The sequence below is a fragment of the Chelonia mydas genome, chromosome 7 (assembly GCF_015237465.2).
Source record: "Chelonia mydas isolate rCheMyd1 chromosome 7, rCheMyd1.pri.v2, whole genome shotgun sequence".
Lineage (NCBI taxonomy): Eukaryota > Metazoa > Chordata > Testudines > Cheloniidae > Chelonia > Chelonia mydas.
Genome location: NC_057853.1, coordinates 109,527,632 through 109,553,088, shown reverse-complemented (window position 1 = coordinate 109,553,088; position 25,457 = coordinate 109,527,632). Strand labels below are relative to the sequence as shown.

The 25,457-nt window shown below is 38.1% G+C and overlaps 1 protein-coding gene across 1 annotated transcript in view; it reads right to left on the bottom strand.

Moving 5' to 3' along the window:
• Window positions 1-25,457, bottom strand: part of GFRA1 (GDNF family receptor alpha 1) — a 189,175-nt gene that overhangs the window by 9,664 nt on the left and 154,054 nt on the right. Inside the window, exon 8 of the mRNA XM_007056322.4 lies at window positions 21,527-21,705. Coding sequence (XP_007056384.2) covers window positions 21,527-21,705 — 179 coding nt within the window. The remainder of the gene's footprint in view (window positions 1-21,526; window positions 21,706-25,457) is intronic.

The window sequence follows — 25,457 nt, the reverse complement described above, 5'->3', positions numbered from 1 at the left end:
AAAATCCTTCCTGCCCGACTCTTAGGCACAAAGAGCAGAGAACACAAAACAATGGATGGTGCTGTGCTTCACAGGAAAGGAGTGCTTTACCTGGGGAACCAAGTCAGGACTCAGACACTACTGATGGTCTTGATGCACATGCACTCACACACAAAAATGAAAAATGATGTGGAGCCCCATTATCTGTTTATCTATAAAATAGCCCCAAATCTTATACAAGATAAAGAGGCTCGCATCCCTTGCACGCTGTAGAGTGAAGTTCTGGCAGGGGAAATTCTGCAGCTCCAGATGCAGGAGGATTTGGGGGAATACAAGTGTGTCTTATGTAGGCTACTGTAGATGCCATCCCAAACCCAAGTCTCAAAGAACCCCTCAGGACAGTGTAATTCCATGCCTGGTACACCGGTAACAGGGTTTGTCCCTAAGATATTAAGAGCAGCCTTTCAGTCAGAGTAAAGATAAAATAAAACACATTAATTTGCAAACTTGACACCATCAAATTAGGCCTGAATAAACACTGGGAGTGGCTGGGTCACTATAAAAAGTAATTTTCCCTCTGTTGATACTCTCACCTTCTTGTCAGCTCTTGGGAATGGGCCACATCCAACCTGATTGAATTGGCTTCGTTAGCACTGAGCCCTCACTTGGTAAGGCAACTCCCATCTTTTCATGTGCTGTATATTTATACCTGCCTACTGTATTTTTCACTCCATGCATCTGATGAAGTGGGTTATAGCCCACAAAAACTTATGCCCAAATAAATTTGTTAGTCTCTAAGGTGCCACGAGGACTCCTCGTTGTTTTTGCTAACAAGACTACAGTAGAACTTCGGAGCTACAAACACCAGAGTTACAAACTGATCAGTCATCCACACACCCCATTTGGATCAGAAGTACACAGTCAGGCAGCAGAGACAAAAGCAATTACAATACAGTGATGTGTTAAATGTAAACTAACAACAAAAAATAAAGGGAACATTTTAAAAATGGATTTGACTAGGTAGGAAATTGTTTCTGTGCTTGTTTTATTTAAATTAAGATAGTTTAAAAGCAGAATTTTTCTTCTGCATCGTAAAGTTTCAAAGCTATATTAAGTCGATGTTCAGTTGTAAACTTTTGAAAGAACATTTAGTTCAGAGTTATGAACATTTCAGAGTTACGAACAACCTCCATTCCTGAGGGGTTAGTAACTCTGAGGTTCTCCTGCATATTTCAAAATTAGACTTATTTTCAGGCTTCATATAAGGCCTGAGCCTGCCATAAGAATGTTCATGAGATTTTTTTCACTGACTGAAATGAGAGCAGGATTGGGCTCATAAAAAAATCAATGGAAATGAAGTTTAAAAAAAATTCTCAAGAAAAGAGGTCTGGGATCTGTGTTACCGGCTAAAATCAAATCTGCTAACGATTCATGCATTCAGCTGTAATCTATTGCTGATTGTAGAATGAATAGTTACAAGTAATTGACTCACTGATCTAAAACTCCTCCAAATTACTGTACACCTTTTCCTTTTGTTACTATAAAGACAAGCAGTAACTTTAACTACAGTTCTTAAAGCCCATCCCACAAGGAACGATTAAGAAGGTTTGAGATGGGTTGACTGATAACTGTGGCTTTGCAAGAAACTCCTGTTTGGTTGGACTCAGAAATGCTGGCCAGTCTTAAGAAGCTGCCTCAGTTTTGTCTTTGTCATCAGTCTTGTGCTGAGTTACCCTTTTATATTTTGTAAAACGTGCCCCTTAATTCTGTAAAGAACCTAGTTACTATGGTAGAGAAGCAAAGATTCATATTTAAGAATTTGAACACTCGTGAACTCTGTCTGATGAAATTTTCATTATGCTGCACATCTATCAGGAGTCTTAGTTTAGCTTGGGCAGTCTCAGGGTTTTAAACCACTCCCCTGCTTCCTCTAAGGCACTGTGCCCAAGCCAATGTCCTGAGACATCTGGTTGGTACGGAAAGCTTCTCAGGCCATTTCAGAAAAGAACTAGTACCTCATGCCCAGCAGAGAGCTGACAGATGCTCTTCCTGGAGGGGAAGGAGAACCAGAGCTAGCAGAGCAGCTAGCTGTTTCCCTGAAAGGCACGCGGCATTGCTACGTAGCCTATGTCTACATTACAGCTGGGAGCAAGCCTCCCAGCCTGGCAGACAGACTTGCGCTAGCTCAGCTTGAGTTAGCACACTGAAAACAATAGTGTGGATGGTGTGGCTTGGGCTCCCCAAGCCCCCCCAACCCCATGGGTCTGAGCTTGCGAGGCCACCTATTTTATGGCTTGCAGTGCAGTGATTTTGTTTCACATACCATGTAGTGTTCATATAGGGTATTCAACGTGCGCTAGAGATCCATGGTGGACTGTTCCAAACCAAAGTGAGTTTTAATTTGGGAAAAGAAGGGAGCAATGGAGTACTCAGCCTGAAAAGTCAGAGGCACAGAATGAGCAGCTGATCAGGCAAACCAGTACCTCTCTGATAGTTTGGTCTTCAGGTTTCGTGAGGGAATATGTACTTTACGGGCCACATTTCTTAAATACTATGGTGATAAGCAATGTAGCTATAACTAAGACAGATACATATATTTCATGCTTGTTTTCAGGTCATTTTAATGGGTGTGGCTTTGCCATCCTTTCAAATTCTTGGCTAGCGATAAGCATATTAACAAGGTTTAAAAAAAAAAAGAGCAGAAGAAATCTCCTCAAACATCCTCTGGCTGACCCCACTCCTGAAATATTCATAACAAATGACATTACATGTTCTTTTTGTTCTTTTCTAGTGTTGATTAGAGATTTACTATGCAACCAACCTATTTTCCTAACAGCAGGACACAAACAATAAACAGAAAAATGCACGGAGTGTAAAAATGCAATCAGTTTAACTCTTCTGCACTCACTAAGTGCTAGCTGCATCTATCACACTTGTCAATAGTATTTTCTTATTAGTACAGTGATACAATAGTATGCTGCAATATAAATTACTTTCAGTGGGAAAAACAAGCAAAGTGCATGTCAGAAGCAGAGTATACTAAAATAAGGATCTAATTCAGCATACAATAATTCTGAATTCTGTGCCGCACAGCCTGGTGTAATGCTATTTAAGCTTTGATACATCCGATGAAGTGAGCTGTAGCTCACGAAAGCTTATGCTGAAATAAATTTGTTAGTCTCTAAGGTGCCACAGGTACTCCTTTTCTTTTTGCGAATACAGACTAACACGGCTGCTACTCTGAAACCTCTCACCATGAAGAAGTCAGACTTTTTTTTTGCTAAATCAGCCCCAAAGATGCTACCTCGAAGCATGAATTTATGTGTGGTCATTTTGCCTAACAGTATCATCCCATTTTGTATTGTAAGTACATTTTAATGGTAGATATTACCAAAACATTTTTGGTATCAGTCTTCAATGCTAGGAGCAAAATACATGGTAAGTATCTTACAAAATACATAGTGAATCTTCTTATACGTGTGTGCATTCCAATGCCAATAGGCAGCTGAAACATGGCTTATTTCTATAACGCTCTCTTATCTGGGCACAAATTGTTCATAAAGGCCAGGGAAGGCAGATTACCTGCAAAGTTTCCTTTTCCTCTCCACACAGGGCATCGTGCTGTTTGTGTTTGAGTGAAATTTGTGTGCTCAAGTTTTAGGAGTAAGGCAACTAAGAGCTGTGCGACCACAGGATAGATATCTGTCTCAGGATTCTGTGGAAAACAAATCCTTCCTGATTGTGCATGGCCAGATACACAGATCTTCAAACACCTTTTCAAGCAGTTAGTTTTTGAGTGAGCACAGTGCAGAATGCAATACACAGACTAGTCTGCCAAAAATGACTTACCTAGGATCTTCTGAATATCTAACCTTACATGGTGGTATAGTAACTAGTTCTGGGTTTGCTTCCCTTTTCACTCACTCATTTATCTGAGTTAAATGACTTCATATAGCCCTAGATTCTTGTTTCCTATTTTTAGGGGATAGTATAGAACATTCCTAATATTGTCTTTTTATGGATATGCCTCAAGCAAACATGTTTGCATTAAGAAAGGCAGAGAAGAAAAGAGAATACTAAAAAGCATAAGGAGAATAACTTTTGCTAGCCTAATATCCTAACAACTTAGGCTGCTTGGGTTTTTTCCCACCCCAGCTATAACACCGAAAACCATGTAATCCAAAATCTAGTACTTTAGGATTTTATTATTAAAACCCATCTTCCCAGTGATTCTCTACCGCCACCAACCCAGTGACTTATATACCAGTTATAAGTAGCATCTAGATATTGTGCACTGTAATTCAGTTAAAGAAAACAAAAGTGAATATAAAGCTATTAAAGTCCTGTTTACAAGCCACAGTCGTATTTTAATTACAAATAAAAAAACTCCATGGTTAAAATCCTGAACCCACTGACTTTACTGGGGGCCAGGATTTCACCCCACATGTTTAAGCACTAGTGATACTCCTGCTTTCAGTAAACCCATAAGGTACCCACATATCCTGTGAGAGATTACACATTAAATGTGCTACGCACAAGCAAGGTCCCATTCACGTTTATCACAGAATCTCTGCACAGTTTGATATGATTGGGAGTCTCTGCTTAAGAAAAACCTAGGAGTGGCATAGCAGGTCAGGATTCAGCTGCATTGAGAGAGCAGGGTCGGGAAGCACGCCGGTTGCCTGCCAAGGCTGGCTATAGGATATGTACACAGCCCCACACTGCCAATGGAGGGAGAGGCAGAGTGGGAAAATGAGGCCACGAGTTGCCTCCACCCTCCAGCAGCAGGACCAGAGGAGAGGCAATTTGCATTTCTGCAGCCAGGAGGAGAAAGCAAGCTGGCTTGTTTGAACGTCTGTCTGTGGAGGGAGCTGAGCAGCTGTTGTGGTGCTTGTGCAAGATGCTGTTCTCCAGCATGATGCCAGGCTTAAGCAATGGATATTAGTGCTTCTTTCTTGAGAGCTACATTCACTCACAAATGTTAAGGGGAAAAGAATTGTCAAAAACATTTGTCTAGAGAACCTCCTGACCGAGCCTTTTTTAACCGACTAAATTATTGAGGATTTTTGCATTTATTAACCATATAGTAAATCGTATATGTGCATGAGTACGTAATGTGAGCACGCGTGCGCACACACAGAATATAGTGGTCAACTTTAAAAACTTGACAATTCCCTTGAAGAAAACCTTAGATAATTAAATGAAAGCATTCAAGATATTTTCTATAGTAAGTATAGGGAAGTACATGGGAAAACTGCAGATACTAAGGTAATCTTATCTATATGGTAAAATTGGCAACTGTGAATGCGCACACACCTGAATGCAAGTATATTTGTTTTGCTACATCTGTACTTATGTGACTATCCCTGTTGTGAAATTTTATTACATCACCAACATGATTTAGGGATTGCTTTATAAAAAGAATTCAATCTTGAGCAATTATGATTTAGAACAACTGTTGAATTTTGCATTTATGGTCCCAAGCAATCTACTCCCATGAGGTGACATAGAAATGCTTTTTTTATTTAAAGCACTTTTTCTCCATCCAGCTTTAAGGCCCTAAGCCTGCAATTAGGCAAGGACAACTACAGGGTTGGGGCCTTAGTGAACATGTTGCACTTGCTAGGTACTTAAACTGTTTTTTAGCATTGAAAATACCATTCAGAATAAAATCACTCATTATAGAAGAGGAGGGGACATTAACTTTTTAAAGAATGAAATAAAACTTATCCAGGTAAGACAAACAGGAACAACCTGCACTTTCTGACAGTGAGAAGGCAATAGACATTAAAAAAAATCAGCCAGAAGCAAAAATCCAACATAGAAAATTTCAGCCCAAGCAGGTAAGGTTTTGGCAAAGTTATAAGCCTTTGAAAACAGGGTCTTATAAATGGGACGTGTTAGGCTACCAGCGCTGACTGTAATAATTTATTCTTATTTTCATTAGAATAATGCTACCTTCAGTGAATCTTTCCGCATCATTTTCCAGCGACGCATTCATACTTACCATTGGCGTTCTGGGTTATTAAATTCCTAGCTCACTTTAATTCGTGAAAGTAAAACTAATATCATGCTAATGCTCCTTGTGAAAATTTTATTTTCTACCATATACTCATGTTCCAAAGGATTTAAGTGAGGACAAAATAAAATGTTAAATCAGTCCAATAAGTCCTATCAGCCGCCCTCCATTAGTTAAGCTGTCCCTTGAGCTGCCCTGTCAGCTTTGTAACAAACTATAAAATGGATGCCTGCAGTATTTGGAGTTTGAAATTTCATACTAATGCCAGGCAGTGAAGTGGCCTTATATGCATACATAGGCATCACCCTACCCGCATTGGAGTCAATAGGACTTTGATCATTTTACCTGAATGGGAGCAGGACTGAGCCCATAGTCATGGATGAAATCCTGGCCCCACGGAAGTCAATGGCAACACTTCTATTCACTTCAGTGGGCCAGGATTTCGCCCCAAGCACTTTGTATCCATTATTACACATGAACAATCCTCTCTCATACTAACAGCCTCACTGAAGTCAATGGAGCTATTTGAGTGAGTGGGAAATATTTGTGAGAGTAGGAGTTTGCACAATTATACTCTGATTTTCTATTTCCCATATCCTTTATGAGTTTGATCTTACACCATGCAAGTCAATAGGAGTTTTTACATTGACTTATACGGGAGCAGGATAAAACCCTTTATAACTTTCTAACATCTACTTGTATCTGCTATGAATAATTACTCAAATTTGCTGTGGGGAAAAAGGTGCATAGTTAACAACATAGTTAACTTTTTGCCACAGCTAAAACGCTCACTGCACACACACATGCATGCTTACAAGCAAAATGAATGGGCTTTTTAAATTCTTAGCAATTATGCATCACATTTTGGAAAATTATGAGTCCATAATAATCAGATTATGCAAATAATTATCAGATTATGCAAAATTATGTTCACAGGAAATAATTCTGTTTTGTTTCATTGCCCAAATCATCCAGAGAAATGATGGAAGGCTTGTATTAAAGCAGAATAATGTAATGCAGAAAAATATAAGTGTTATAAATCAAGAAATCCTAATATTTTGCATAGGTTCCATGTATAAATATAACAAGGAGTCCGGTAGCACCTTAAAGACTAACAGATATATTTGAGCGTAAGCTTTCGTGGGTAAAAACCTCACTTCTCCAGATGCATCTGAAGAAGTGAGGTTTTTACCCACGAAAGCTTATGCTCAAATATATCTGTTAGTCTTTAAGGTGCCACCGGACTCCTTGTTGTTTTTGTGAATACAGACTTACACGGCTACCCCCTGATACTTGACATGTATAAAAATGGCACTAATTGTCACCTCTGGCAGTGAGTCTCATCAGAGAGGCCAAGGATTTATGAGCATATGATTATAAAATCCCTTAGTGTTTCGGATATTTCTTTCCAGCTTCCTTTCTCTGTCTTCGAGATTCGCTGCTCTCGCAGGACAGGAAAGATCTCATGTGCTCAGAGATTTTGTAACTTCTTGGTGGCCTCTAGGAGGTAAATCTTTGAAGGTGCAATATACCATCAAATTTTAACACCTTTTTGAGAGGCTTAGGTAGAAATTATAAAGTTCTACAAGCACATACATGCTGCAGTGGAGACTCGAGTGGACTACCTGAAGAGGACCTTGTTTAAAGGATTGTTGGGGCAAATGTTTTCCTGAATGTGCAGGAGCTACACTAATATTTCTCAGAAAGAACAGGCGTACTTGTGACACCTTAGAGACTAAGAACTTTATTAGAGCATAAGCTTTTGTGGGCTACAGCCCGCTTCATTGGATGCCCACGAAAGCTTATGCGCTAATAAATTTGTTAGTCTCGAAGGTGCCACAAGTACTCCTGTTCTTTTTGCGGATACAGACTAACACGGCTGCTACTCTGAAACTCATATTTCTGTATCTTCCAAAAAATTCACTTTAAGGCATTTGTTTGTGTTTGTTTTAGGTGTATATACGTATGTGTGTGTGTATGTGTGTGTAAGTGTGTGACTGACAGCTGTGGAGAATGAACTCTTCAATTTATTCATGAGTCAAGTACACCACAGTCAGCACAACTGTCTCGACCCAGAGCCGGAGGGTGCAGCTGGTAGTTCAAATCTCTGTACTCTGCTTAGTCCTTGGCCTCTTTGTTGAAAATACCAAAAAAGCACTACTAAATGTAGCAGTGGTTTTTGTAGTGTGGACACTTGGGCCTGGATCCACAAAGGTACTTAGGTTACTAAATCTGGGGGTGAGGTGGAGTCCCAGTTTTAGGTGCCACTGCAATCCACAGAACTCCTGCCTGGCTGCCGGCTACCCCTTTAGGCACCTAAACTTGCTCGGTGACTACATTTTTGCAGTAAAAGTTTCCTAGGTGTCTATGTTTCTGCCTCTCAGCATGCAAATTGCTGCCTCCCTTTAAGTGCCCATGCACCTATCTCCTATCTAAGACCCAAAGCAATTCATGGACCAGGGAAAGACAGGCATTTGTCTGCCTAATTCACAGAAGGGACCCAGTCCAGTAGGTGTGCTCAGAGGTTGCCTAACTCACACAAAACAGCTGTGGGAAAGGAGGACCATCTTCCTTATAATGTTTAGCCCAATGGTTAGAGCACTCACCCAGCATGTGGGAGACCCATTCCTCCTGATAAGGTGAAGGGATTTCAGCAGGGATCTGGCACCTCTCAGGGGAGTGTCCTAATCACTAGTTTATGAAATATTCTGATGGGGGGTCTTCCTCAATCTCTCCTTGTGACGGTGTTCCATTTTAATTAAATAATTGAATAATTAAATAATGAATGTGCAAGAGAGATGACTGTATCCCAGTGGTTAGAGCAGTCAGCTGAGAAGTGGCAGAGTCCTGCTCAGATTTCTTTTTCACATCAGGCAGAGTAGGGACTCAGCCCAGAGGTCTCCCATATTCCAGGTGAGTGCACTAACCACTGGGCTACAGGTTATAAGGGAGGCACTCCCCACAAACCATTTTGTGTAGATCTAGGTGGAATCTGAGCACTGCACACAAATTAGGTGGGGGAGTGCCTATCTTCCCCGGCTTCTCCCATTGATTAGCATAAGCCATTTCCTGCCTATCATGTTGAGTTTGTGGATCCACATTCTCAGGTGCCTCTCTCTCACCATTCATCATAGAGGGAGCCTACACACCTAGCCGAGGCTTTGTGGATCGCGGTGTTGTTCCTGTGATTGTCTAGGTGCCTAAAAGTTAGGCATTGGCATACTTAAGGCCCATTACGAATCCTGATCTTGACTACAAATTCTGTTGCCAGGGAGCAAAATTCATCTCTCACAGACCACCCAGCAAACTGCCTTCAGATGCTAACTGTTGCTAATTACCAGTTTAGACTGGATTTTGACCAGCAATCTAATGGTGAAAGGACCTTGCCCATTAGCAATCCCTGAGCCGTATACTACCCTCATTAAACTCACATTCTGGGTATAGAGTGGAGCTGATTTTAACTGAACCAGTTCACTTTTGTCTATTTATAAATAATGACCTTCATTCCTCATCTGCAATAATCATGATTATATCCTCACATCTAATCACAAACAAAATCTTCATTACAATTATTTGTGGGCCAGATGACTCCTGATAAGTACATGATTCTGCAACAGGGACAAGTATACCACAGGCTGATCAGGGTACATATCTGTATCCAAAAAAAAAAAAAAAGCTAAATTTTCAAAAATGCCCTCTAAATTTGCATCTATAGCTTCTTGTACGCACAAACCTGCTGCAAAAGAATGCAAATGTATGCAAAATTGGATCATTAAGGGTGCACGAGTCGAGTGCACAAATAAGATTTACATTTATATAGGACATTTAATCCCAAAAGACCCTAAAGAATTTAACTTACACACATTCAACTTTTTTTTTTATGCCATCACATTTTGGCCAATAGTAAAGAGTACAATGAACAATAACATTTGTTTAGCATATGATTATTGTAAATTTTTGCATGTATATACAAATTGAAGACACAACTTTAGGGTTAGGTTTTCAGAGTTAGATGCTTGTAACTGTGTTGCATTCATCTGTGCATGCTTAGTTTATAAGCCCAATTATCCAACATGCTTGCACAAATCAGCTATTTATCATGGCACATGATCATCTAGGCATCTAACTCACCATATGCACATACCTGATTCACACACATACATCAAAGATTGGCGTGCCTCAATTAGGCGCACACAAACGTATGTGTGTGTAACTCTGCACCTCTAACTTGGAATTTCTGGCCATTAGCACAAAGTTGAGCCTTCTGAAAAGGTAACAACTCTCTAACAGAAGAAATACACAGTAAAATACAGCACTTAGTAAATTAGTGCCCTGACTACCTAATTTTGTTTTCAAAAACCTATAGGGAAGGATAATCCTATAATTCTTCAGGATATGCATGCTGTGTGAACCTATTAAAAAAAAAGCCTGCATGATGCACAACAGTCTGTTTACTTGTGGCTCACACAGGAGGGTTTAACATGTGGTAGAATAGGTTGAGGCCAGTCCACTGATTAGTACCAGGATCCTGTATGAAATATTTAGGATCTTATTCTCCAAAGTAAAGAATAAAATAAACAACACTTCACACTCCCATTGATTTTGAAGGTGAGGGACTAAAATGGGGGACAGCATCTTACGTTCCAGAACTGAATAATAGATTGAAAAAAGTGGTTGAGTGGAATGGTTTAAGGGCAATGCAGAGATCTATTATTCAGGTGAGGCAGCTGATTAGAAGTCATAGGAGAAAAGGTCAGTAGGGAATAACAGAGATTGATTTATTTCCAGTTCTTGATTGTAAATGTGCACTGAAGACTATAGGTAAAATGAGCAGACAGGTTAAAAGCAGAATAAAAATATATTTATATTCACATCTTCGTTAGCATTAATGCTTTTTATTAAGAGTGTATGTTAGCCAATTTGGTTAAAAAGCTGTGGTTCATTTTCTCTCCTATAAACCTGGCTCAACTATCTATCATCATCTATCCCTGCTACCTTTACAGCATGTGATACAATAATTTCAATGTATAGCTTAGGATGACTGTTTTTTAAGTTTTTATTATATTTTAGTCATTTATGGATTCATCTCTATTTCTTTCATTTACTGCTGGTTATGGGAAGGAAACTATTCCCATGTTGTTATTGTGTTTAGTGAAAGAATTTTCATCTTATCCTCTGTATAATACCAAGGGCTTTTGTTTTCTAAAGTTTATTTTATAATAAGCTACGTATAGGTGCAATAAGGACAGATACAAAATATCATGTCTATAAACAATAACATTCTGTTATAAAGTACACCCAAAAAGAATTTACATCACTGTAATAATGGAGTTAGTCCAAATCTACACCAGTGTAACAGCGCAGGATTGGACCCAAGGGGATTAGTTCTCCAGGCCTGCCTAGCCAGCACTGGTGTGGAGACCCTTCCTGTGTTACACAGGTACAGCACTGCTTCCACTCAGCAAGCAACCCACCCTTACACATAGCTCCTATTTGGGGCATGCGTGCAGAGAGTCCTGCACTCAGCCTCAACACTGGAGTGAATTTCATAATAGTGTGATCTGGCGGATTTCTTAAGTTGATACGCAAAGGTAAAGTAAGAGAGCTGCAAGGAGAAAGGAGAAGAGAGGAACAGCGGAAGAGATAGAAAGATAGAGAAAGGGTAGAAATGATAAAAGGGATAAAAGGGAGTTGCAGACTATCTGGGATTGAGAGGTGATGTACATGTCATTGGAAGGTGAAATTAATGGGTAAGCAATGATATCACGTAGACAGAGACAGAATTCATCCAGGTTATTGTTTCTTGAGAGTGTAATTTTCCCCATGACTACTGTTGAGATTTCTTCTGCTTCCATTTTATTCAAAAGGGAGGATCTTTTCAATAGCATAAGAGAGCACTTTAAAAAGGGACATTACTGTTCAGGGCTGGCATTCTAGTACTTGGTACATTATGGCTGCCAGTATGATGGGGACATTTCGAGCTCCAGAAGTAAGATTACAAACTTTGTGCTGGAGGGGGAAATGTGGTCATGGGACCAGGATGTAATATGATAGAGATGCTGATCACTGTTAAAACATCCATCACTTTGCAGAATCTGTCAGTTTAGGTAAGAGGACTGTAATCAAAGCCATTAATAGCTCATTAGGTTTTGTTTTAGAGTATGTGGAGAACAGGTGATGAAGATGCATGTTTGAGAGTTGCTGTATCCTAAACCAATTTTCATTTGAGAAGGTAAGATTAGGTCATTTGTCCCATTTTTCTAGGGGGAAAAAAAAAAGAAGAAATACAAAACATCATATACCTGAATGGAGGACTTTTCAACTCCATAATATTCTTAACATTCATTCAGCCAACAACAGAAACGGCCAAATGTGGTGTCTAAAGTTAGACATCAATGGACAGCTCACAGTGCACAAAATTAAGCATGGGATTAAGTCTTTGCAGGCTTGAGGTCTTAGACTGTAAGTTCTTTGGGGAAGGGTTTCCCTGCACTATATTTGTACACTACCTACCACAATGGGGCTGCGGCTTCTAGAAGCTACTACAATACCAACCATAAATAGTAATAATAATAATGCGGGGTTCCAAATAGACACTTAATTTCATTTACTTACAATTTTTTCCTGATTGATAAGTCAAAATAATGATCAAAATGCTTAAGGAAACTATTGGTTTAATAAACGGTCAGCAAATAAAAAACTTCAATAACCATTCTGATAACTCTTGATTTAAAAATAAATTTAAAAATCACATTATTTTTCAATAAAAAATGTAATGAAAAATTAGAAAAAGTTAGTTTTTCACATAAACATGCTTTCTAAAAAAAGGCAGGGTTTTTTTTGAGTGGAGAAATACTTCGTAAAATTTCAACCAGCTCTGGTAACTACCAAGCTTGTCATTTTCAAACTTAAAAGTCTTAGAGGTGAATGTCTCTATATCCAATTACTAATCTCCTGAGGCAGACACTTCCCTTACTTTGTGTATATGTGTGTGTGTGTTTCTCTTTCTATTTGATATGCTTTCTGTGGGAATATATTAAATTAACTCAGTTCATCGTGGTAAAATATTTATTATGTACGTGGCACTCAAAATGTGCCAAGTGGTTTACTGAACAAATAATACATAGGGTGAAATCCTGGCCCCATTGAAGTCAACTGGAGTTTACTTAGCTCTTTTGGTGCAAGGCCTATCTTTTTGTTCTGTTGGTTACACTGCCCAGCACAATGAAGCCCTCGCCCATGACTTGGTCTCCTGGGCACTACTGTACTGTAATACAAATAATAATGACTTCAATGGGACCAAGATTTTATCCAGCATCCCCATCCCACTAGAACACTAGATAGGTGTACTCCATTTGCCTGAACTAGTTTTACATTGATAAAAAGAAAAGGAGTACTTGTGGCACCTTAGAGACTAACCAATTTATTTGCGCATAAGCTTTTGTGAGCTACAGCTCACTTCATTGAGTATGCATCCGATGAAGTGAGCTGTAGCTCATGAAAGCTTATGCTCAAATAAATTGGTTAGTCTCTAAGGTGCCACAAGTCCTCCTTTTCTTTTTGCGAATACAGACTAACACGGCTGTTACTCTGAAACCTGTCATTTTACATTGATGTAACTCCATTGAGGTCACTGGAATTAGTTCTGATTTACATTGGTGTAAGTGAGATCAGAATCATGTCCAACACCTTGTAACCAATGTTAAACTATTTAGCAAATAGCAAATAATATTCTTTATACTAAACAGTTTGACATATTCCACAAATATAGGACATTAGAATTGCAGTTCATAGTATAATGATAATATGTCTTCTATTACAGGGTGATACATTAGAATTGTTATTACTTGTAGTTATGCCCTAAAATTAAATTATAATACTGTGCGCCATCTTTAAGGCCATTTTTTGCATGTTATAGTAAGTGATCTATTTTAAAGGGAAAGAATATGATTGATTTGAATTTGGAGACAGAAATTAAGTCACCTATTATTAAGAGTACCCTTAATATGATGAACCACTTTATAAAGCTATAGCACTAATTATGCATAGGCACATTTGGCACGATTGGAAATGTTCTGATTTTCTGATCCACAGTTAGTCTTGTGCTTCATATTTCTACAATTATTCCTATAAGAGGAGACTTTGCTGTAAAACAGTGAAACAACTGTGGCTTAAGGGAATGCTGCAAATGTTACATCTGTTTTTAGTGGGAGTAATTTGCTTTCTGAGAATAGAAACTATAATCTGTCCGTATCTAGCAGTTGAAATTTCAGTATTCTTTAAAGGTGTGCAGTAGATTTTGGTAAAATGGTATTTTTATAAGTCATTAAATTGGTTTTTAGGAACCTCACATTTGAACAATTATTAAACTATAAAACAAAATTGCATGATTCCTAAAACTGTAATCTGAAGTTTTACAGTCAGCTATAAAAGGCTGTATTATTATAATGTACTAAAGATGCTGAGACTATTAAAACTTTTAAAAAAAATGAATTGTAAAATCTTTTATTGCTGATGAAATAACTCTAAACTATTATGCACTCCAATAATATATATGTATCATATTTGGGTACAATAAAAAGCATACGATTCACAAAAACATAATTTAAATTCCGATTGAACTATGCAAAATCGACCATCTTGATTTCTTTCTATAACAGAAGTTCCTTGAACCTGACTTTCAGTATATAATTAAAAATGTTTCATGCATTTTAGGACTAATAATTAAATATAGGGGCCAGATTTTCAAAAGAGCTCTAGGGCACTGATCCTCAGCTGAGGTAAACCAGTGTAGCTCCACTGAAGTCAATGGAGCTGTGCCAGTTTAAACCAGCTAAGGATCTAGATATTTATCTATATACTGCTGTAAAAATGGTACTGGGTATATGTTGATGGGCCCTCTGTTAAAACACAGCAGGTTAGTCTGGAGAGGTGAAATTGGGAACAAATTGTGTTTGTCACGTGAACCCCACCAACTGCTACTCTCTCATAATATATAACTCCCAGATAAGAATATACAGCACCATTATTGGCAAAACCAGCACCTCTTTAAATATCGTCCTGACATGGACACACAAACATACATATATTACATCAATTCCTATGCAGAGTGATATCAGGCTAGATCCTCAGCTGGTGTAAATTGGTCTGTTGAAATCAATAGACCGTGGCAAAGTAAATTGCATACTGAGAAATCAATATTTATCCACCAGCCTCATGAGGCCAAATTCATGCATGGATTAATTATGCTGACTTCGACAGAGTTATGCTAAGATGGTCTATTTTGTGTACTTCTGTACAATTGTGGCTGCTACAGTTAAGAGCAAGTCTACGCTAAACTACCTTCTTTTTTGGAAATCATGATGCATTATTTAATCTCAAGTATCAATGTACCTGCTTTCACACCTAGGAACATGGAAATTGTCATCCTGCATCAGACACAAGGTCCATCTAGTCTAATTTTCTGTCTTTGCTGGTGGCAAGCACCAGGCGCTTCAGAGGAAGACATCAAACCACTACAGTAAGCAAGTGTGAAACTAAATAGGACCTGTTTTAACTATTGGGGGAAACTCTTGAGTTCTGATTCTTCTGTTTACACTGAGGTAAATCAGGAGAAAACTTCATTGAGGTCAATGTGTTGGGAGTAGGAAATCAGCCTCTTCGTTGGGAAAACACAGAATTCAGATCAATACTGTCCAAATTAGATTAACGATGAAATTTTAGATTATCTCCGACTGTCAGATACTAATACGAAAATGCAAAGCACACAGGGCTTCTTTAGGTAAAGCAGAATTGCTGCTGAGCTACATTAAAAGATGCTCCTTTTGAGAAGAAAAGCTGCCAATACGTGTTCTATAAATCATTTGTACCAGCATGCTGACCCCATTACGTCAGCTAATCCTGGAAATACAGGAGGTAAATTTAAATCTTCTAGTATGAAACTTTTAATCAATATTCTAAATGTTTTTCTTACAATTTATTCTGGCAGAGCAATTGGACCATTACCATGCTGTTAATCTTTTGCCACAGATTAGAACTTTCTGAATGGTTATAATGTCTGGAAGAAGATAGCCAAAAAAGTGTTTTCTTGAGGGACGGAGTTGGAAGGGCATTTGAACAGAGACAGTCACCCCTTGCTTGTTCTTTGCAGAATGGCAAAGAAGCAGAAAAAATAGGAGACCACACAGAAGGGCTGGAAGGTGAGGGTAGCAGCCAGACAAAGTAGCAAGTACTTCAGCACAGAGGAATAAAGTTCAGTGTGTCTTTATTCAGAGCACAGCCTCAGCATTTGTATTGTTCTCACATCAACAAAACACCTACGTGCTCACTATGCTTCCTATTTATGTTCACCCACCACCCAATTACCAATCCATGAAGCTGCACACCTGTTGTGGCTTGATATTCAGAGCACTACATTATAGCTTTTAACCCTCTACCAATACCTACTTTACATATTATTGAACATTTATGTACTTGCAAACATTAAATAATTATAGACAGGATTCTGCCTGCAAGCACTGGGCAGAAACTGATTGGTGCTGAGCACCTGCAACATTCTGGCCTACGAGTAAAGAGTATAGTTAAGTGCTTCATTTGCATGATGTAGATTGTGCATAGGGCTCAGTCTCCTCAAACACCGGTGTTGCCAAATCTTGTGATTTTATCACAAGTCTTGCAATATTTGGTGATTTTCTTAAAGCCTCAGCTCCTGGAGTCATGGGAATACATGCAAATCTCAGCTTTAATTTTTAAAAAAAGTTGCTTGCAGCCCTCATTTGCTGAGGAGAAAAGCTTGAAAATGTGACTCAAGTGTATTTTAAAGACTCAAAAACTAGAAGGCAAATAAAAAGACCCCCATTATTATTTTTTAAATTTCATTATTTTAAGCAAATATCATGATTGTTTGTTTCTGACAATCTTTGAACGCTTGAAGTTGACATTACTGAAATATTCCCATTTCCTTCTGCCTTTTTTTAATATGTGCTTTTGAGAGTACAAGAACAAGTGCACAAGGGGCCCCACAGTTATTTGCCCTCACTCTGAAGGACCATGCTTTGTACTGAATTATATTTGCATCCACTGTCCACATTTGTACAGGAGCTCAAAAATCTCACACTCCCTTCAGCATGCTGCACAAAGGCTTGAAGGATCAAGGCCTTTATAACGAATGCCCTAAGGGAACCTGCAACTGATTGGGAAGTAGCTGGCGTTTGTTGTGCAAAATTTCGGTGAAAACACAGGTTTCAGAGTAACAGCCCTGTTAGTCTGTATTCGCAAAAAGAAAAGGAGTACTTGTGGCACCTTAGAGACTAACCAATTTATTTGAGCATAAGCTTTCATGAGCTACAGCTCACTTCATCGGATCCGATGAAGTGAGCTGTAGCTCATGAAAGCTTATGCTCAAATAAATTGGTTAGTCTCTAAGATGCCACAAGTACTCCTTTTCTTTTTGGTGAAAACACAGCAATTTCTGTTAAATTAACACAATCTTCAGTTACAAAATATTTACTAAAACATTCCACCTCTCTCCACGAGAGTCATTATTAATTCTTCTTGTTCTGTATTTACTGATATCATAGATCAGATGTATACAATAATTCATATAGCATTTAAATATCATATTACTATGGCCATTTATTTTGAGGTGGTTGTCCTACCAAACTTCATTATTGGCCTCACCTTGGCCCTCTATACATCCAGGGACATTGCGGGAGAGTGATTTAATACTAAATCTTGAGCAGACTCACAGCACCAATGGAGATATGCTGCGTGGAGTGCGAGGTACATTTTTGGATTGGAGTGCTGCTCGGGTGAACAGATGTCCTGATTTTATAGGGACAGTTCTGATATTCTGGGCTTCGTCTCATGTAGGTGCCTATTATTCTTTTGCCCCTGGCCCGATTTTTCACATTTGCTAACTGATCACACCAAGTGCTGGAAACAAGTTATGCAGAAGAACTAGACTAGGTGCCAAAGATGGCAGTGAAAGAGAACTAAACATGGAGCAAAGCCACGAGAAAGCTTTTTTTAAGTATTATTTGAAAACAGTTTGTGCACACAAGGCTCCAGCTACTAATACTAACATTCTTTTTTCTTCTTTTCATGTGTGTTTTGTACACAATATTTTATGGCCTGATCCTGTGAGTGCTGAGCAACAATTATAAAGTGCTGAGCATTTTACATAGATCTAGCCACTGGTCACTTTTTTTTTTTTTTTTGCATGCATTGGGGAACTTCCCTAGAAGCAGGGTATATTGAAGTGTCTATAAGTATTGTTGAAGTCAGGCATCCACCTGATAAACATGAAGTACTGAGATAATTTTGGGACATAATAGAGTACATTATGCTAATAAAGTAATTCACTTGCAAACTAGCAGAAAACCCAAAGCAAAAGCTTCCATCAGAAGTCAACACTTCAGTATTTCAGTTTGAAAAAGAAATGACAAGAATATTATAATTCAAGAACCTGGAGAGTCTCTGTAAGTGGTAATTTTACATGAAGAACAATTTTAAAATGATATCACTATAGCAAAAAATGATTTTAAACCTCCAACAAATATTTGAAGTAAATACTGACTTTGATACTTGCTGCTTATCTAAATATTTTGTTTAAACATCCCCAGCATTTCTAGCACCTTGAAAATGTGTGTGTACCAGAGATCATACAAATTGATTAAACCATTAATGTCTTTTCCATATGACCTCTTTGAAGAAGTCAGAAAAAATGTACCAACAATAGCTCAGCCAGTGTCATTCTTGTTACTAATATGACTGCCAATTATTTCTGACATGGCAGTTTGGCAGGCTACCTAATGCCCTATATTCTACAACTTCAGGAGGTTAATACTTAGTCATTTCTATGACATTTTATACTAATCAATCCATTCCTCACCCCACCCCCCTTTGTGTTGTATAAAAAAACCCAACCCTGTACCTACCATGATCTGAAGACTTAACATCATCTGAACGATCATTTTCATTTTCGCTTAAAATGTAATTGTCTTGTTGTATTGATACTTTTGCCTTTAATTCTTCTTTTCATAATTTTTATGCTGTATGCTCTTTTTTTTTAAAAGAGTCTTTGATCTCCAACACTAAGACTGTAACAAAGCCCCTTAGAGGGCTCTCGGTAGTACTAGTGCAGGTTCTGAAAATATTACAAAGGAAAACTTCTCATGGGAGGGGATCATACGAACAATACAGCTTGTCAAAATGTACTACAAATGTCTCCACTAGCTTGGTTCCTTTATGATATTTTAGAGTTTGATTTTAAGTGTCGTATTCAAAGTAGCACCACATTGTCTGACAAATGTATGTTCAATAAAAACCAACAGAGTAACCTTCATTTGATTGCTTTAAACTTTCCATTATTAAATGCTTGGCTTCAGTTATGAGGCAAGGAAGGTGCTGATCCTGGAATGTTACATCTCATAAGAGATAAAGCTGTTTGGTTCAGATAACTTCAGGTACTTCTGAAAATGGGTATAGCTACATTCCTAAACGCTAGTAGGTCAGTTCTGTGAGGTTGACTGTTCTCCACAGAGACATTTACGCCTATGTCACTCCTGACCTACTGTATCAGTGGTACTTGTGAAGTGACGATATTGCCCCAAACAGTGCTGATTGACTGAGATGATAATGTGACTTTTCAAATGCTAGAAGACTGGGGCAGGGAGGGAGGGAAGACAGTGGAGGCTAATTCAGTTACTTGGAAAAACGGCTTGATTTTCAAACGTGTTGAGCATTCAGAACTCCAACTGAAATCAATGGGATTTAAGAGAGTCTGCCATTTCCAATCCAATATTTATTATGTGTACTTTGGTAGCACTGAGAGGCCCTGATCTGCTAGGGGCAGTACAAATAGGGAATATAGACATGATCCCTGCTCTAAGGAAGAAATACTCAGTTCATCAATGCAACTTATTAAATATAATATGAAGTGAATTAATGTTTTCTCCATGATTTTTTTGTTTTTAAACACAAGAATTCAGAGGTCCATTTTTTAATAGTTGTGTTTCTTTTTTAACATGAATATTTTTTTCAAATCAAGTCACTAATGCCTATGTAAATACATCCCTTGTTAATTAGCAATTACTTACAAAACTTGACTAATAATGAAAATAGATATGCAAAATCACAGTAAAAAGAAAAGAAGAGAAAGCAATTCTCACCGTCATTAACCCCAATATATCTTCCAAGTAAATGACACCTGTGCAATGTATTAGGTTTATATGAAATTTGCCCACTTGACATGCCAAGTAAAGGGAGAAACTAAAAGGAGTTGGTGATGGGGAAATGGTTAGGAAAAATGAGGAAGCAGAATAAAGGCTGGAAAAATCTTGAGATATACAAATTGTCCCTGGAAATAAATGTGGACACTGATATTTTCTGACAGTAAGAATACAACAATCAAATATTTTATAAGTAAGAAAAATGTAAAAGCTATCTCATAGGGAAAGAATGAGTTTCAGATCTTGGCTGGTTTAGACGCAACAAATCCTGCATTTTGGCAAGGGGTTAGACTAGATGATCCTTGCGGTCCCTTCTAACCCTATGATCCATAGTTTGGATGTCCAGTGTAAAACCAAATTCATGTCGGATAGAAACTTTAATAACAAAGCTGAAAGCAGTTAATTTGTGTAATATTGCTATTGTCCCACTATGAAGACAAAACTAAAAGTGGGCCAAGCAGATCTGTCCTTGAGCAAAGTCAGTATCTTTAAACAACCAGAAATCTTTATAATACAGGATTTCTAAAATCCTCTGGCTTAGAGATGTTTTCAGTTTAAATTTTCTTTCACCGCATGTTCTCCCCTGCCAAAATTCTGTGTTTTTTTCCTGCCCAAATTCTGTAATCTACTGATAGCTGCCTTTATGGCCTTGGGCAAGTGTTTAGCCTCTTTAAAATTTAGATTCAATGCCACACCATGAAGTGACTAACTGAAGCAGGACACTGGGCCCAATTCAGAGGGGAGTGTGTAATCTAGATCATTTCCCCCTTTCCCATGTCAGTTATACCAATGTACACTCTTATGTTCACATTCACTTTTTAATCTAAATGAGTCTAAGTTGGTGTAATTAACATGATGAAGGGCCAAGAAGAAGATTCAAGGTACACTAGTTCACACTCAGTGGAACTTTTGAATTTGAATGATTGCTTGCTTTGAATGATTGATGGTCATCTCTATTTGGTCTATATTGGCTGGGTAGCAGGAATGCCAATTTCATATTCAAAGCTGTGGTTCCACTAAATAACTATGTCCTGTTCCTGGGTTACTGTACCAGTACAACCTATTCTTATTTATGTTTCTTATTTAAAGTAAGAGTGTTTAACATATTACAAAATATGGGATAAATAACTTCAACATTAGAACCAACAGAGCAGAATACAGATTAATTCAAGCCTATCTGGGTATCTGCATATGCAGCAGGCAGGGGTGACAGATTCTATATCGATAACAATTTCCTTCTTTCCATTTTGCACATTTATATTGCTGTCTCGATGTAGCACTTACGAAACAAACTTACCTGCAGATTTGCACATGCTGGTAAATCATTGTGGGTGGATATTTCATTGTTGGTGCTCTCTGAACCCATGTTTTTAAATCTGGAAGCTGTCGTAGTTGTCGCTGTGGTGGTTTGTACTGGTAGGATTGGCTGCCACACAGTCACATCTGTACCATTGCCGAAGGCTTGAATTGCATTTTCTGTAGAAAACAAGTACAGAGAAAATTTTGCATATAAACCAATGCCACAAACAGCAGAATTGGCATTTAAAATAACCTGATGCCATAGAACAGAAATAACTCCAAAAATGCTCTCCCATGCAAAATCTTGTCCTTATTTGTTCAAACTCACGTTTTTATATTGAAAAGCTAGTTTCAATTTATTTTGAATACATGCCAGAAATGTGAATTTTGGGGCCACAGGTTTATCTACTGCTAAATTCTCCCTGAAATATTTTCAGCCATTCTTTATGGAAGCTCAGAACCCTAAATCTTCTGTGAGCAAATTAGCATTCAAAAGCTTCAAAAAACTTAACTGGTGAGGCTTAAACTACAATATGTATGTTGTGTCCTAATTCTGATAAATTATGTTATGCAACAAGCCAACAACAAATAGCAAGCAATATATTGACTTATTTCCACAGCTTGCTTTTAAAACCAATGTTCCCATAAACAAGGGACTGTTTAACTAAGACGACCAGTTTCCAAACAAAATCTACAAAACAAAGTGAGAGAAGTGTGTTTAAACTAAAAGTTTAGAATATAAAGGTTAGAAAGTTTATCAATTTCATGGGATTAAAGAGTGTGTTTATGGCAAGGGTAAATTGGTTGTGTGGGTTTTTTTTTTTATACAAATGAATAGAAAAACAGTTTTTAATCAGGTCCTTGGGGATTCAGCAAGGATTTAGGGATTTCTTATTCCACCTCACTGTATAAGAAACCAAACAATTTCACATGGGACTTGAATAGGGAAGTTATTAACAATACTCTTCACTGGCATCCATCTCACTATAAAATAATTTACATTTAGCCCTCATCTTAGAAAGATGCAGTTTATTCTAGAATCTGATCTTAGCGTTCCACCAAACAGAGATTGATTCATAAAAAAGGCATTACAATTGGTTGGATTGATGGGGGGCAAAGTGAGAATAGTACGAAAGGATTTTCCTGTCCAGTATTCTCTCTTAAACAAGGTAAGCTGCAGTATTTTTCACACAGTAAATGTCATAGGAGACCAGATAATTACCTAAAGTAAGTAGTGCGCCAGCTTCTTGTTTTCAGTGCTGTATGAGAAGCTACAGGAGAATATGGAGACACCCTCTAGTTTTTAAAATAAAATTACTCTTATAATTTAAAACAAAATTATAATTCTTATAATTACTCTTATAACTCTCTCTTTTCTTTTTTCCTCCTTCTGTGTATTTATGTTTTTGTAACAATGTGCATGAATTTTATAACTATAACATAGCTGACGAACATAATAAGAGTAAGATGCCACGGCAAACGCTTAACTGCTCTAGTAGTTGGCTGACTGTTTCAATCATCTGTATTAACTCACTTTTGCTCTGTCTTTTCCCCTTGCTTACCAGTTCTTCCCCTCTACTCCACTATCTGGTATGTATGCCCAAACCCTCCAAAACACTTATACCCCTGGGTAACCTGAGTCCCATTCAACCCAGTGCAATTATCCAGTGCACAAGTGTATGCAGGATCAAGGTCATAGTGTGTAGAATAAGCAACACTGTGTGTATTAGAAGAACATTTAAAATATTAATAAAAATAAAGTTGAATAAAAGACTTTAGGATTTGAAATGGGCCAACCTCTTTTTAAAGATGCCACAGTTGGGAGTTATAACAGAATTAAAGGAACACTGGTTGGGATTTCAAAATGTACTATCATTTAGGCCTTAGAAATGTGGGATTCTGGCTTTTTAAAGGCTGGCCATTTTAAGGTAAGGCCCAGATTCTGCAAACACACATGCACTTTACTTTATACATGTGAGTATTTCTTTTTACTTCAGCAGGACTACTCACATTCATACAGTTATGCATGTGTGTTTGAAGGACCAGGACCTATAATTCTTCATTTTCCAACAGCAGAATACATGTAAATAATACTATACTTAAAAATTAAAACTGATTTCTTTAGTCTGTGTTCTGAAACAAATGCTTTTTTCTCCCATGTTGAAAGGCCATTTATGAAAAGACACGAGAACACTTTTTCTCCCTCTGTGAAATGCTACTAAACCAGGAACACCTTTAATTTAAATTTTTTCACAAAGAAGAGGTTTCCCTGTGAGGGTAAGTATAATTTTTCTCATAGTGACCTCTAATGTCACTGCTTTATTGTCATTAAACTTTTTATTCCAGCAGGGACAATGGGATTGGTGTACACTTAAAGTCTAAAAGGAACTTGTAAAATGATAGTAATGACTAATGAACACACTTACAAATTAGCAAAATATGAAATGTTATATGTGTGAGAGGCAGCTTGGAGAAAGTATGGATGCTATACAGTTCCCCGTCTCGTTTAGAATCCCACTCGGAACTGATTGCTTAACCAATGATCTACATTAACCTTTCCTGAGTAGCAATCCTTCCAAGGCTTTTAACAAATAGGGCTCAACCCTGTCATCGTTCTGCACACAGAACTAATGCTTAATGGAAGTATTGCATGTTGAGAGACTGTTGGGTAGAGGCAAAAGATAAAAATGGTTTTAGGGCAGTCAACACCTTTGATGGTGTGTAGAGTACTAACACTACATGCCCAGCTAGAACAGGCATAAATAACAGTGTCTGCAGTGAGGCACTGCTTAAGTGAGTAGCGTAGAGTACCCAGTGAGTAGAGCAGAGTGCCCTACACATCTGAACACAAGGGTATATATCTTACACAGCTCTCCACATGTTCAAGCAGAGCCTCACTCATCCACACTGCTATTTTTAGCAGTGTAGTGTCCTGCTGCCTTCCCATCTCCAGAGCCTTTTCCCACGGCACTGAAAGAAGCAAGCAGTGGTGAAAGGCTCTGACAGGTGTAATACAGGTGGGGAAAGGCTCTGGCAGTGGGGAGCTTTTGGAGCTTTTCACTGAGGCATGTAGCTGCACATACCCTACAAACCACTGCAAGATTCTTAGAGACAAGGTCTTAGAGAAGCGCAGGGTCTTTGATAGCCTAGTGATGGAATTTCACTATCACTCCCCTATCCCCAACTAGAGAATGCCCTACTTCAGACCCACTGCTAATATAACTCTCCAGAGTTTTTTTTTTAAAAGAGGTGACCAAGTTTGTGTGCTGTATGACTCCTCTGACTACCTTAAATGTTGTATTGCCCTACATCAGCAATAAACCGTTTCTCTGAAATTCTGGCTTGCGCTCCCTATCATTGAGTTATAAGGGTGCTGGCAAAAGGAAGTTTGGAAAGGAAGTCTACCAAAACTGACTTCTCAGAGACCCTCAACTGGAAGTAAGTTGGGCTATTAAAACCATAACGTAACAATCTCAATTAAATTGCTGTATCAGGATCTCATTGTGAAAAAAATCATTTGAGTGAAGTTTGTGACCAAATGTCAAATATCTGAGAGAGTACTGATAATAAAATCCCAATTCATGTATATCTGTATGAAAACCTTCATAGTCTATTTCTCACATTATACACAACCCACTTAGATCTTGCAATTTTCTGGTAGAGACCTTCCCTGATGGCCACCCAAAATATAATCTGTTGGTAGATGAATTTTTCCACATTATGTACCACTGTTATTTGGAATTATCTCCCACAGTTTCTCACGTTTACAAGCTTGAACATCAGGTAGATTTGCTCAAGTACCTTTAGTTCTAGTTTCTAAACCTACTACATATCCAATCTATCAAAATGCATAGAAGTGGCCTTGAAGTATTACAATGTACTTAAAAACTAGGTGAAACAACCCCATACAGCACATGTTGCAACATGAA